This window comes from Erythrolamprus reginae, chromosome 1, assembly GCF_031021105.1.
Source record: "Erythrolamprus reginae isolate rEryReg1 chromosome 1, rEryReg1.hap1, whole genome shotgun sequence".
Classification (NCBI taxonomy): Eukaryota; Metazoa; Chordata; class Lepidosauria; order Squamata; family Dipsadidae; genus Erythrolamprus; species Erythrolamprus reginae.
The window spans coordinates 135974112-135989947 of record NC_091950.1 but is presented as its reverse complement, the minus strand read 5'-3'; the positions used below and the strand labels follow the sequence as shown (position 1 = coordinate 135989947).

General features: G+C 37.3%; 1 protein-coding gene across 2 annotated transcripts in view; it reads left to right on the top strand.

Moving 5' to 3' along the window:
* Window positions 1-555: 555 nt before the first annotated feature.
* Window positions 556-15836, top strand: part of TESMIN (testis expressed metallothionein like protein) — a 30520-nt gene continuing 15239 nt past the window's right edge. The window contains exons 1-6 of one of the 2 annotated variants that reach the window (XM_070735775.1): window positions 556-722; window positions 4327-4862; window positions 6942-7056; window positions 7355-7413; window positions 8070-8222; window positions 9250-9352. In XM_070735775.1, coding sequence (XP_070591876.1) covers window positions 686-722; window positions 4327-4862; window positions 6942-7056; window positions 7355-7413; window positions 8070-8222; window positions 9250-9352 — 1003 coding nt within the window. In that variant the 5' untranslated portion in view covers window positions 556-685. The remainder of the gene's footprint in view (window positions 723-4326; window positions 4863-6941; window positions 7057-7354; window positions 7414-8069; window positions 8223-9249; window positions 9353-15836) is intronic. The other variant, XM_070735783.1, reaches the window with a different exon arrangement.

Below are 15836 nucleotides of genomic sequence, written 5' to 3'. Positions count from 1 at the left end.
GGAGAGGGGCGGCATACAAATCCAATAAATAAATATACCCACTAAAACCCTCATTGTGTATTGGACAAAATAAATTTGGGGTCATGTGCACAGCAACCCTTTTTGCCTATTAACTCCCGTCAGAGAGAATGTTTTTGTCTATTATTATTATTATTATTATTATTATTATTATTATTATTATTATTATTATTATTATCATCATCATCATCATCACCATTAAGATTTGTATGCCGCCCGTCTCCGAAGGCTTCGTCTTCCCCTTCCGTTTTTTCTTCGCAAAGTAAAAAGGTCCGAAAAGACCTCGCCCATTATTTAAATACATTCTCGTGAGAGTGAAAAAACGAGTCTGCAATGGTTCTAAGTGTGAAAAATGGTCTTAGCTCACTTTTTTCAGTGATATAACAGAGCAAAAAAATCGTACAGAACAACAAAACCGTGCATTTGCAAAAAAAAAAAAAAAAAAGCCATTGCTGCTCCGTAAAGGCGCGCGCGCCCAGCCACGGGCGAAACGCTCAGCGAGGTGAAGTGGTGGGAGGTGTTTGTCCTCTCAGAGACTAAGTCATCTGACCCGGAACCAGCGCGTGCCCTCCAGGCTCCGCCTCAGCTCGAGACAGCCGCTGCTCTTCTCCTTCTCCCCGCCCAACGGCTCTTCCTCCGCAAATTAGAGCAGGCGCTCATCAGCGTGATGGAAGAGAAAAGGCGGGAATCTGCCGAGGGGGAAGGTGAGCGGGAGAGACGAGAGAAACGTAGAAGTAGTACAGTACTGTACTGTATGTACGAGTTCGCCTCATGTGACATGCGCACATCCACCCCTCATCCCCCTCCCCCGACAGTTTGGAGAAACTTTTTTTTTTGGTCGGGGAAATCAGGTCAGATCTGTTGCCTTTTCCTTGAGGTAACGCGTATTAGTCTAGCCAGCAGCTGGAACTTACGAGTATAGGTGGACAAAGATAATGCACGCTTATTAAACCCTGACGTACCCACTAGTCCTTTCAGTACAGGTGGCATTGTAAAATCTGAGGTAGTCCAACTTCGATCGCACATGAAAAAAATCCCAACTATTCATTATTTTCAGAAGTGTCTACAGTATATGTGTGAAAAGTAAACAAAAGAGTCAACAACTGAATAACAATGATTTCCATCATGCACAGTGAAAAAAAAAGCATTTCTGAAGACCTGTATAACCCTAAATTCCTCTTTGATTTACTTGGTACACATGAAATTCTATAGGTGTGTCGTTTCACAACATCAATGTATATCTATCCATCTTCATCCTCATTCTTCCACCAGAAATTCAGATCCATCACTCCATGCCTTAGAAAAAACTTAACCTGAGCTGTTCAAAGAACATTTAATATCTTCATTGGTGCATCTCTTATTACTGCTAAATTATCATTTTAAAGAAACATTGCCATTTATATTATTGTATTTTACAATTATTTTAGTTTGTAACGTGCACTACCATGAGTTCCTGTGGGATTTAATGGCATTATATAAGGTAGTTCTCACCTTAGGACCACATTGAGCCCAAAATTTCTGTTGCTAAGAGAAACATTTGTTAAGTGACTTTTGCCCCATTTTATGACTTCTTGTCACAGTTTTTAAGTGAATGACTACAATTGGTAAATTAGTAACACGGTTGTTAATTGAAACTGGTTTTCCCATTGACTTTGCTTATCAGAAGGTTGCAAAATGTGGTCATATGACCTCCGGGCACTGCAATGGCCATAAATCAGTCAGTAGCCAAACATCTGAATTTGGGGATGCTGCAATGGTTCTAAGTGTGAAAAATGGTCTTAGCTCATTTTTTCAGTGATGTAACTGAAGTGGTGTAAATTGAGCACCACCTGTATTAAATAATCTACAATAAATGAAGTTAATATACAAAGTGATTCCCACTCTCCTACCTCCATTGATGTACAGTTTCTGTTCATGTAGAATACTGTCTAAAGCAAAACATTACCCAGATAAAATAGTGTTCTAAAGCTTAAGGTGTAATGCTTTGAAAATTTTGAAAAGGCTGATATAAAAAATATTATTGAATATATCTAACAATATTTTTTGTTGCAATTTTGGTTTACATTAGCTTTTTGCCAATACAGTATTCATATCCAATATTAATTTACTAAGTGAATTTACAGATTTGCATTACAGTCTGATTTGCTTTGCAATTGTATTTCATAATATAAGTTGCATTTACTTAGAAAATTGGGAATATCTGTAATCATAGTTAAAACACTATAATTCACCAAGTGAGATTATTTAGAATCTAGAATAACAAAGTTGGAAAGAACCTTGGAGGTCTTCTAGTCCAACCCCCTGCTTAGGCAAGAAACCCTACACCAGACAAATGGTTATCCTACATCTTCTTAAAAACTTCCAGTGGTGGAGCATTCACAACTTCTGGAGGTAAGTTGTTCCACTGATTAATTGTTCTGTCAGGAAATTTCTCCATAGTTCTAATTTGCTTCTTTCCTTGATTAGTTTCCACCCATTGCTTCTAGTTTTACAGTCAGATGCTTTGGAGAATAGCTTCACTCCCTCTTGTTTGTGGCGGCCCCTGAAATATTGGAACACTGCTATCATGTCTCCCCTAGTCCTTCTTTTAATTAAACTAGACATATCCAGTTCCTGCAACCGTTCCTCATGATTTAGCCTCCAGTCCCCTAATTATCTTTGTTGCTTTTCTCTTCATTCTTTCTAGAGTCTCAACATCTTTTTAACATCATGGTGACCAAAACTGAATGCAGTATTACAAGTGCATTATAAAGTGGTATTGACACTTCACATGATCTTGATTCTATCCCTTTATTTATGCAGCCTAGAACTGTGTTGACTTTTTGGGCAGCTGCTGCACACTGCTGGCTCATTTAAATGGTTGTCCACTAGGACTCCAAGATCCCTCTCACAGTTACTACTATTGAGCAAGGTACCACATATACTGTACCTGTGCATTTTGTTTTTCTTGCCTAAATGTAGAACCTTTTATTTTCACCATTGAATTTCATTTTGTTAGATAGCACCCAATGTTCAAGTCTATCGAGATCCTTCTGTATCTTCTTAAGCCTATCTTCTGGAGTATTGGTTATTCTTGCCAGTTTGGTGTCTCTGCAAATTTGATGAGTTCCCCATCTATCCCCTCATCCAAGTCATTGCTATTGAAGAGTACTGGGCCTAAAACAGGGCCTTTGGTTACTCCACTGCATACTTCCTTCCATGTAGATGCAGTTCCATTGAGAACTACACATTGAGTACGGTGGTCAGCCAGCTACGAATCCATCTGGTGGTGATGCTGTCTAACCCACATTTTTCTATTTTTTTCTAGTAGTAGGTCTACTTTATCAAATGCCTTACTGAAGTCCAAGTAAATTATATTGACAGTATTCCTCTGAGTTCCTTGTGGAAATCTAACAGGAAGCATCAGAAATTTTTCCCTTCCTTTCCCAGCAGGCAGATAAATGGCTCCTATTGTACAAAGGGGGGAGCAAGGGATTGTGAGACTGGTTTGGTAGCTGTCACAGAACATGAATGAAAATGAATATCATATGACCACATAACCGTTCATTTCTTTAGGAATCTAGGATCTTGGATTCGGACACATTCTGTAAATTAACCCATTTGATATAACTGGGTTCAAAAATTGTTGCCCTATTACGCATCATTTCATCCAGTTAAAAGTCATGACAATGAAAGTTCTAGTAGTTTATAGATAAGCAACATACTAATATTTCCAAAGTATAGGATTATATTTATATTGACATAAGTGTATATTTCCATAGAAACAGATATCAGGTATGATAGAATAAAACCTTCACCTATGTCTAATACATTCTTCTTTTGTAACAAAAGCATTTTAGTATTTCAGATGTATAGAAAAAATTGGAATGTGATTGATGTAACACTGCTGAAATAAGCATAGAAGTTCACATATAATCAATTTACAAAATAAATATTGCCATTTACTTAGAATATGATGTTTTCCATATTTATTTAATGTGCATCCCACCTCTATTATTTTTACAAATAACTCGAGGTGGTGAACATATCCAACACACTCTTCCTCCAATTGTCTCCACAGCAACTACCCTATGAGATGAATTGGACTGAGTGTGACTGGCCCAAAGTCACCCAACTAGCTTTCATGGCTAAAGCACAACTAGAATTTAGTTTTCCACTTTCTAATCCAGTGCCTTAATATATAGAACAATTGATATATTTAATGTATAGAATATAACTTAATATTTAATATAGTCCAACTATATATGTTGAAGAGTATTTACATTTATGATGAGAGCTTTATATTACTTTTTTTTGTTTATTTTGAAGCTGATACATTTACCAAGATGAAAACTGCTGTAGGACATGTTTCCATTGAGATGAAACATAGCCAGTCTGAAATGTTTACTGTACCTACGGAAAATCATCTAATTCTTGCTGGAATTTCCAGGACAGATGAAGGACTTGCATTTAGCTCTGAAAACCATAATCTTAAAATTGATTTACTAAATAAACCAGTTGAAAAGGGAGCCCTTTGTAGTCAAGATACTTGTTTAAATTGCACAAGTGAAACTGAAGTTGATAATTTGAAAGATACGCTTGACAAGGAAAATGAAAATATAGTCCTAGAAGTAAAAATGCAGCCATCTACACAAGATTATTGTGATGAAGACCTTGGAAAATATGAAAAAGTATCTGAAGAGGCTCCTTTAAAAGCAGAAAGATGTGTATATTTACCAGAACTGCAACTACATTCATACAGTGTTCAATTTTCTTCATTAATGACACAAGATAGAAATGCTGTACTATCTCTTGGCGCCAACACTCCTGATGGAACAATTAGTACAAATACAGAAATTACACCAGTAAGATTGTGCTTCTATTTACCATTTAGAAAAAACATAGCTATTATATTTATCACAATTTATTATATTTTAATTATATTAAATTGTAACTAATGAACTAATTACATTATTGAGTACTGCTGGTTAAATCTGAAACAACTTTAAGACTGCTGAGTTAAATTATTACATCATGAAGCTATGCAACACAAGTTTCTCTTTGCATCAGAGAATGTTTAATTAGAATAGATTTGGACATAAAAGCTGAAAATTGGGAAAGAATCTGTTGGAGCTGTATAAAACACTTTAAATTCAAAATGATTTGAACTCAGTGTTCTACCTCAAATTCATAACAACTATTTTGAACTTTTATGAGTTGTTGAGCATTTTGAGTGCAAAATATCTGCTTTGAATTCAAATTGGAGTACTTCGAAATGTTTTAAATTTTAAATATTTGGTATAACTGAAAGCTATTAGGTTACCAAATGAAACAGCTCATTATTTTTTAAATGTACAGGATGTAGAATTATGTATAATATTTTAGCATTTAAATTCTGATAATTTGAGGGAGAAAATATGTTAATTTTATAAAAATATATTTGGCATCATAAGTGATCAAAATGTATGTTGAATATAATAATCAGAACAAGATGACATTTTTGTTCTCTATTGAATGGTATTGATAGTATGTTGCCTTTGAATCTGGATTATTCAGTATATTCAAATCCAGATATTTAAAGTTACAAAAGCTTTGGTGCATCCATACCTACTTAGAGATTTCTAATCTCCACTCTTATGCACCATTTCCATTGCAAGCAGGGCCACCATCAGGAATTTTGGGGCCCCATACAGCCTAAGTGTCTGCCCCCCCCCCTGCCATTTTAAAACTATTTTAAGTCGCCAAGCCACTCCATCCCCCGGGGATAATTTCCCGCTTCACCCCAAGCGAGGCGGTCCCATAGGCCAGTGTTTCCCAACCTTGGCAACTTGAAGATATCTGGACTTTAACTCCCAGAATTCCCCAGCCATTCTGGGAGTTGAAGTCCAGATATCTTCAAGTTGTCAAGGTTGGGAAGCACTGCCATAGGCTATTTCAGGAACTGGGTTAAGCCGATTGTGTGGACTCGTCCAGGAGAAAGAAACAATGCCCCTTGGCGGGACCCAGGGGAAGAACCTTCTCTGTGGCAGCCCCGGCCCTCTGGAACCAACTCCCCCATGGGCCTGCCTCACCTCAGCATGGGCCTGCCTCACCTCAGCAAAGTAAAAGGCCCGGCCTTTTACTTTGCTGAGGTGACAGTCTGCGCATGTGCAAGGAGCTGCTGACTGCGGGCCCCCCTAATTGTTCAATTTCGCCGGGCCCGTGACGGGACTCCCATTAGTACCGGTCTATCGGCGGCCCTGATTGCAAGAACTGATAATTTATAGGACTGGCTATCCAAATTGGCTGAAACAGGCTATTTAGAACACATGGAAACCAAGCACTTTTAAAAAATTATTTTGATCAAGAAGCTTTTTCCAAGCTTCTGAAATTGATCTGAAAGCTGTTATCTTCTGTTTATGCATGTATGGCAACACAGTCAATTTGTTTCACTGCAAAAAATGTATTTTCCCACTGCTTCCTGTTCTGTAATTTTGGGGGGCTAATTCATAAAAGGAGCTATCTTCTTATCTTAAATCAATTCAAGAGGTATTGAGATTTATGCAAAGTTTAACCAATTACAGTATAAGGGTTTAAGTACTCCATAGAATCCCTCCACTTTCCTGTTTTCATGTTTCAAAAGAGAGTATGTTAATGAAAGGTTATATCAGGAGCTCAGATTATTGCTAATACAGCCAAAAACCTTAAACTCTTCACTCCCTTCAGAAATCTTTTCTGGAGGATCTGAAATAGTCTCTATAACAATGGATTAAGATAATAGAGAAAAGTTATACAATATAACTACAAAAGATAGTGGAACAGGAAATATGAGGTTCTACAACTTGAGTGAGAAAATATTTTCTGCTAAAGAAAACTCAATATTAGATAATCATAAAGACTTACTTTTACAATGTAAATAATAGTTTTATGCTTTAGTAGTACAGTATGTCTATTTTATTTCCTAGATATTCAGACCTTTATTAACTCCATCAAATGCAAATAGAACTATTTCTTGTGACCAAATCAAAGCGATTGTTAATAATTCTGCAATGTCACAAACCTTATTAGGCTGCGCTGATGGTAAGTGATTTTATAATATCAGTTCTGTACCTGAATAAATTATATTGTAACTAGGATATTGCTCCTGCAAATGGAAAAAATCTTTCTATTTAAAATGGGATTAAGATTTATGTGAGCCTCCCATAGGAAAAAAGGTTAAGAAGGTTTTTAATAGAGTTGCCTATGCCATCCTTCACATTTGAAGTATTTTGCTGAATTAATCTCAGATACTTCCAAAGTTATTTTGCTTTTTGAGTTCAAAGGTTTATACATAATATAATTTGTCTGTATAATTTTTCACATTTGTTTTGTACAATAGAATCCTGCAATGGTATATGTATTTCACCTCAAGATGCAGATCCTGTTTATCATACATTTGTAAGTATTAATTTGACATTTATCGCAACATCTAATAGAACTTTATGAATTCTCATGCAAGCAGAATCACTCATTTGAAGGCCTTCTGAAACTGAACTTTGTTTCTATGTACCATATCTATACATGCCCTGAATTATGTTTTCAGACTATATATTAATTATACATATTAGTCATTTATGGGTTAGTATATTGCTCATCCTTTTTATTGTATCAGTTTTATTCCAAGGGGGAGGATTGGTAATGGAAAAGAATACAAATATTTTAAACAAAGAGACAAAGTCTGATATCCTAATAGAATCTGCTTTAGGATTTTTAAAAACAAACATTCAGAATATAGATTGAATAAAAAATAACATAAAAATGCCCCTACCACTATGTAGGGGTCTTTGATGAAACCCTTAAAAACAAAAGGGCCACAGCTCATAAAGCAGGCATTTCCCTGGAGAAGTTGCAAAAAATTGTCTGCCATATTTTCTTTGATACTCTTTAGCCACTTGTTAAAAGAAAATGAAAATGTTCCTTTAAAAATATTTTAATGACAATTAAGAACAGTGGCAATTTGAAATTCTTATTTACATATCAATGTCTACATATTCTGCTTAAATTATTATATTTTATTCTATCCTTTTTCAAATATGAAACTGCTTCTATTTCAGAATGAGATCAAAGAGACAGCTGTAAGCCTTGTAGTAAATAATACTGAAGAAGGTGTTTTTCACAGTGCTGAGGCAGGCCACAATCTGGCAGCTGCACAAAATGCTATGGAGGAACCCACTTATTCACAGAGAAATTACTCCACTCCTCAAGTGGTAAATATAACCTCTTCATAATAATAATATATATTTGCAATGGATATTTTTGCATGTTTTTATTAAAATTTCATGAGCCATTTATATATTTGTTAGTTTTTTTATGGTTAACATAATTATCCAAATGGCACAATAATATTTTTTAAAGCTTGATTTTAGAATCCTTCCAACCTTCAGAGGTGGGTAAAATGAGGACCCAGATTGTTGGGGGCAATATGCGGTAAATAAGCCCAAGTGCTATTGCTATAATATAAAAAGACAATCCTTATCCATGTGAAAGTCACAAGTGATAGAACAAAATAGATTGAAAGTACAAGCCACTAGCAGGCATGGAATGGATGTAGTTTTTCTTCTCATATGCATGCAAGCACTCAGACTTTTTATCATTATTTAATGCAAAATATTATAGCTCAGTCTTAAAATCAGGGGTGGGCTGCTAGCCAGAACGCTAAATTGGACTCACCGCGGCGGCTCGTGAGGGCTTGCAGAGCCAGCGTGATTTTGCTTCTGCACCTGTGGAGATAGCAAAATCACACACGGAGCTGCAGGTGCGCCCATGTTTCGGTGAGGTTTTTTTTGCTTCCACACATGCTGAAACATGGGCACACCTGCGGCTCCATGGGCGATTTTGCTATCTCTACACTTGCAGAAGCAAAATCGCGCTGGCCCCACAAGCACTCATGAGCCCCGACGGCAAGCCCAATTTAGCGTTCCGGCTGGAACCCACCCCTGCTTAAAATCCATAATTTAGAAGTAATAATACTCTTTCAGTTTAGTAAGACCTGTACATAAAATTGCAGTATTGTACAATAAACAGAAATGTAAAGTATTGAATATTGTTTAAATATGAGTATGGACATCTTCGTGTATTCCTCCAAAACTACACAAATATTCAGTGTTAATACAAGAAATTAATAAGCTAGTTTTAAGTAAAGATTTTAATGAGTCCCTTTTACATAAATATAGTACTTCTGCTACACATAGAATGAAAAATTATAACAAACTAATAATTGGTTATGCATTTTAGATAATATGTCAGTTGAAAAATGGCACTCATATATTTTGTGTAAACAATACTGAGACAAGAGAATTGAAAGCTATTCATTTGGTTCCCCACTATCAAGAACAGCGTAAGTATCTATAATAGATATATTGCTTTTGATATACAAATTATTAACTGTTGCTATTTTTTAAATGTTGATATAAATGTATCAGAGGTGGGTTCCTCCCAGTTTGGACTGGTTCTATAGAACCAATAGAAACTTGGCAGTCTGGGTTACTGGAACCGGCAGCAACCCAGGCCTGCCACCCCCCCGAGTTGGTTCTCTTGATGGCGCCGTCATCTTGTTTTTTGCTTCTACGCATGCATAGAAGCTTTGTTTTAGCGTGTGCACACATGCGATTGAAGCAGCAGAGAAGAAAACTGGAACCCACCCCTGAAATGTATCATTAGAGCTCCATAAGTTGGACATTATGTTACAGTCTCTTCAAGTTGTAATAATATGGAGGGACTGAAATCCATTCCTGTGCAAGATGTGATCAGGTCCACTTTATATAATTTACCTACCTACCCATTGAATTAATCCTTCCCAAAAAATTAAAGTGCATTGGCCAGCTGTAAAAACTTTATCCTTTCTTAGCTTATCAATGATTAAGAATCTGTGGTATTTTTCACCAAAGAATTCCATGATCCCTCCTTAGTCTCTGATTTAAAGGACCACAGAATGCATGCTCCTTTTTAGATTTATTCTATTACATTTTGATATATATATTGTATCATTTTATACTGGTCCTGCCTGTATATTTACAGTAATTTTCATAGGGTAACAAAACTGAGAAAACCATTACATTTTCTAAATTATAGCAATTGCAATTTCAAGAAAATGCAGTGTTACCATAATAGTAGTAACAATGTAGGAGAAGAGAACGTTTTTCACTGAATTAATAAAAATAGGCATTTATATATTATGAAAGGGGAAAGGCTCTGATGAAACTTTAAAAAACCTAACAGCATTTATGCACAAACTATCCACTTGATGTCACTCTTTTAGCAACAATGAAAAACATCTTATATACTAATAACCTGTATCTTGTACATAGCAATCATTCTTTTTGAACAGTACAAAGGCAAACAAGAATAAAGCATTTCAGGATTTTTCAGAAAATATTGATTGTTAAGATAACTACAGTAGTAATAAACAGTAGTAATAACCTATTGAACATATACATTTAAAGTTTTTCCTTACCCACCTCCACTATAAAACTACCTCTACTTAAGAACTTAATTCGTTCCGTGACCAGGTTCTTAAGTAGAAAAGTTTGTAAGTAGAAGTTATTTTTCCCATAGGAATCAATGTAAAAACAAATAATGTGTGCAAACCCTTTAGGAAAGAAATAAAAGCTCGGAATTTGGGTGGGAGGAGGAGAAGGAAGAAGAGGAGGAGTACAGTCACTGCCGAAGGAAGAAGATGAGGTTAGGGGAATAAAAAAACTCCAAAACTTTAAGGCTTAAAAAAAAAAAGAGGGAATCTGAGGCGGCGAGGAGGAGCACCTGCCTCCCATACACCCAGCATGTGGCTGCCTTCCATACACTGCGTCAGAGAGAGAAACCCAGGCGGGTGAGAGGGGGAACCTCCCGCTTCTTTGACTGAAAGGTGGCTGCTGCTGCTACCTGCTTCCTCTTCCTTCCCATGCTGAAGGGCTCCCCTCCTCTCGCTCGCTCACTTTATAGCCGGCGCCTTTCCTTCACTGTGGTGACTCTTCTGTTTGGCTAAAACTGAGTTGACCCGGACGGGGCGGAGCGCCCCCTTTTGCCTTTCTGCACCCGAACGCTCTGGGAGGCAATGTCACGCCAGGTGTATGGGAGGCAGCGTGAGGGAGTCACCACAGCGAAGTGGTTTATTCCCTCTCCAAGCGCCTAGAGAAAGGAAAATGCTCCGTTCGCTATGAATTGCCAAAGCCTCCTTAAGTGCCACCGAAAGGCTCCCGACATTGCCGGGATTAAAGGGGAAATGGTAGGAAACTGGCCGGGCCTTTGTGCCACTCTCAAATTTCCTGGGAAATTTTTCCGGGCTCGGGTTCTTAAGTAGAAAATGGTTTTTAAAAAGAGGCAAAAAAATCTTGAACACCCGGTTCTTATCTAGAAAAGTTCTTAAGTAGAGGCATTCTTAGGTAGAGGTACCACTGTACTAGAAAGTATATATTGTTTAATTTTAAAATGTTATTTTTATATAATATATGTCAATAACTCTTTCAGTAAATGAGTATTAATTTATTAGATCTAAAAACCTGACTCTGCCAGTTGGCATGGGGCCCTGTTTTGGGCTTGTTATATTGGGGGTGCCTGCTGGGGTTGACAGAGATGATATCCACTCCCATGTCACCCATCTTCTTGTATTTTAGTTTGTTATTCAGTCCTTTTAATTTTAATCATTTTGTATTTTGTTTACTGTTTTATTCTGTTGTGAACTGCAGAGTGTTGCTATGAAATGGTCAGCATATAAATAAAATAATAGACAAACAAATAAGAAAAGATCCTTAACAATTTTAGTTAGATTAGCCACTCTCAATATGGTAGCTTGCTACAGCAGTATTGTAAAATAATGGTAAGGTGAATAGTGAGGTAGTAGACCTTATGGAGCATAATAAAAAGAAATAGTAGCAAAACATTCTATAAGCCAGGACTTTTATTGTGCAGTTTATTAAAAATGTGGAAATGTTTTTGTGCACATGTGTTAGAAATACAATGTGTTTTACATTGCTTTATAGGAAAAAAATATTATTTTTTTCTATTATAGCAGTATATAGGGGATTAATTTATACTGAATTATTGATTCATAAAACTAAATATTTATGTTGCTAAGTACAGTAGCAATGATACTCTACCTTTTCAGTTCAGATTTTCTTAGAGTACTTCCCAAGCATGTAACATAGGAGTAATCCACTTCTTTTTTTGCTGCATGACTATTATAACCTCTCAAAGCCTTTCCTCTTAAACATGGGGCTATTAAAACCCATTCACAAGAGGTAGCAACTCTTTCAAACATGGTAAAATATGCTTTTATGTAAGAATGTCTGACATCTTAGGGATTATTATGTCTTTGACACCATCTCCTTTCTATGCATTCTGAAAAACGTAGAGGTGTTTGTGCCTCTTCTGTGACTGGACCCCTTTAAATAAATCTGAGCCCCTAAATTCTTCTGTTGCCTCTTTCATTCTTTTCCCATTGTAGATTACCTTTCCTTTCTGTCTCCCTCCATAGCAGTTCCTCCTGTTTTAATCAAAGTCATTACTGTTGCTTTAACATTTCTCTGATGATACTGACCCAAATATTTGAGCCTAATCCCATTTATTTTATTTTATTTTATTTATTTGTCAAACATGTATAGGATAGTAGTAGTTTATCTAAACATAACATAAGTAAAAAGTAACGATAAAAGAGGACAATTGGACAGTAAGACAGGGATGATAGGGACAGTAGTGCTCTTATGCATGCCCCTTACAGACCTCTTAGAAACGGAGAGAGGTCGACTGTAAACAATATAAGGTTAAAGTTTTTGGAGTTTGGGGAAAGAAGCAAACAAGGTTTGGCTGGTCTACCTTCTTTGGTTTAACTCCAGGCATAGGGTGGATATCTGTACAGTGGTACCTCTACTTAAGAACTTAATTCGTTCTGTGACCAGGTTCTTAAGTAGAAATGTTTGTAAGTAGAAGCAATTTTTCCCATAGGAATCAATATAAAAGCAAATAATGCTTGCAAACCCATTAGTAAAGCAATAAAAGCTCGGAATTTGGGTAGGAGGAGGAGGAAGAGGAGGAGGAGGACAGTCGCTGCCAAAGGAAGAAGGTGAGGTGAGGGGAATCAAAAAAATCCAAAACTTTAGGGCTTAAAAAAAAAGAGGGACTCTGAGGCGGCAAGGAGGAGCACACACTTCCCATACATCCGGTGCGAGGCAGCCTCCCATACACTGCACCCAAAGAGAGAAACCCCGGCAGGTGAGACGGGGGAACCTCCCACTTCTTTGACCGAAAGGTGGAGGCTGCTGCTGCTACCTGCTTCCTCTTTCTTCCCATGCTTAAGGGGTTCCCTCTCCTCTCACTCGCTCGCTTTCTACACAACACCTTTCCTTCACTGTGCCCCCTTTTGCCCTTATGTGCCAAGATGCTCTGGGAGACAATCTCGCGCTGGGTGTATGGGAGGCAGCACAAAGGAGTCATCACAGCGAAGTGCTTTATTCCACTCAGAGAAAGGAAAATGCTCCGTTCGCTCTGAACTGCCAAAGCCTCCTTAAGTGCCACCGAAAGGCTCTTCTGGCAGCCCAGAAAAGACCGACATTGCCGGGATTAAAGGGGAAATGGTAGGAAACTGGCCAGCCTTCATGCCGCTCTCAAATTTCCTGGGAAATTTTTCTGTGCTCGGGTTCTTAAGTAGAAAATAGTTCTTGAGGAGAGGCAAAGAAATCTTGAACACCTGGTTCGTATCTAGAAAAGTTCTTAAGTAGAGGTGTTCTTAGGTAGAGGTACCACTGTATATGCCAAAGTTCTAGTCTCTAAAGAGAATCTGTACCTTCTATCTTTTCCCTGTCTCTCTGTGTGTGGTATAAGTTCTGGTAAGAGGTGCAGCTTCTGCAGCTAGGATGTTGGCTATTTTTTTGCAAAGTTTGAGTTCTGCAAAGGCCAAATTACCTTTATAGCTCATATTTCTTTCCTTTACATGAAGTATTTATTGAACTTGAATTGAGCTTTCACTTGCCACCCCAAGTTGGCTACTCCACCTGTTTATGGATATCCCACTTATAGCACTTAAGACTTATATATCATAGTGCTTTTCAGCCCTCTCTGAGTGATTTGCCTCCTCTCTAAGCAATTTGTCCCCAATAATCTGAGTCCTCACATTTTACCTACCTCAGAAGGAAGGAAGGTTGAGCCAACCTTGAGCCTGGTGAGATTTGATCAGCCAAACTGCTGGCAGTCAGGGATCAGCACAAGTAGTCTGCAGTACTGCACTCTAACCTCTGCACCATCACAGTGGTGTGTAGTGTAGTGTACTAGAACCTACACTACACACAGAGAGAAGGGTTATCTCATGTGTCTCGGATTCTTTTAATTATATCCAATTCTATGGATTCAAGACCCAAAGGAGCCAGCACAGCATATGCCCTTAGACAACATATACGCAAGCATTCCAGTTTATCTTCTACTCACCACTAAATCATTTCCCCCTGTTGCTACAATTAGGACTTATTGTGAGTCCTACTACTGAGCTACTATTCCTGATGAGTCCTACTCTTCCTGCTTCCAAATACTGCTAGAGAAAATTATGTCTTTCTGATTGCTTTACACCAGTGTTTCCCAACCTTGGCAACTTGAAAATATTTGGACTTCAACTCCCAGAATTCCCCAGTCAGTGAAGCTAGATATATTGGGGGGAGGGGGGACTATTTTCAATTTTGTTTCTCCTTATTCTATGATAGAAAACTTGTATATGCTTGCACATTTTCTCTTTTTCAGATAATTATTAAAGAAACAGTTATGCTCCATTCCTATGGATATCTATAAAAGGAAGAGAGGACAAATGACAAAATGTGTATCATGACTAAAGTTCTATTGTATATGCATACAAATATGTTGCATGCACATATACAATGCACAGAGCTAGAATCATAGCACTGCAGTGATTTCATTTCACAAAACTGTCAGGTTCTGTGGATGAATTTAGCTTTCTATTAATGAACTATTTTTAATTTTTATTGCCATTGTGTGTGGTTTTAGGACAGCTTAGAGTTACCTTCTGACTCTGAGGAATCAGAATTCTGAAAGTGATTTGAGAAAAAAGGAGTTGAACAGCTTACTGATTATGATACAAGGTCTCACACGTGGGAGCAATTTCTTTACATGAATGAGTATTATTTTTCTAACTTCTTTTTGCGAATAAGGTCCAACAGAACAGGGAGGTATATTTGACATGGAAGGTTCTGAAAATGGACCATAACTAAGCTATATTTTCTGTTTTCCACCAAAAATAAAAGGAAACTGAATTTATACTGAATTTGGCTCTTAGGCAATTTATAATTCACATTGGAGTTCAAATTTCTCCTCTCATGAAAGAAAAATAATAGTCAAATTGCTACTGTCAAATCATCATTCCCTCATGTGAAATTTTATCTGAGAAAATCATGGGAATCTATACCTTCTGCTCCTTTCAGTCAGCACATTTTGCGGCTGTTTTTTCAGAATATCTTTGACCTTGCCTTATTCTTGCAACCACCAATTTAAGCACATTGTGCAGCAATGATCTTCAAATGTCTATGTAGCTTTCTCATATAGTTTCTCCTACATTTGAAGAAAAGAAGGAAGAAAAAAAATGATTTGGAGGATTACTTTTATTATTCGGCTGATGTTTAATTTTTTTTTAAAAGCATGTCTATTTATTTATTTATTTATTACTTAGATTTGTATGCCGCCCCTCTCCGAAGACTCTAGATGTCTAGTATGTGTTGTGGTTGGCTCTGGCCCAGCTCCTGCCCCAAGGAATGTGGAGGTGGATGTGGGGGAAACATCCACATGCCACAGGCCTGTTTTGCTCCCGACAGAATCTCCCGACTGTTCTGCCG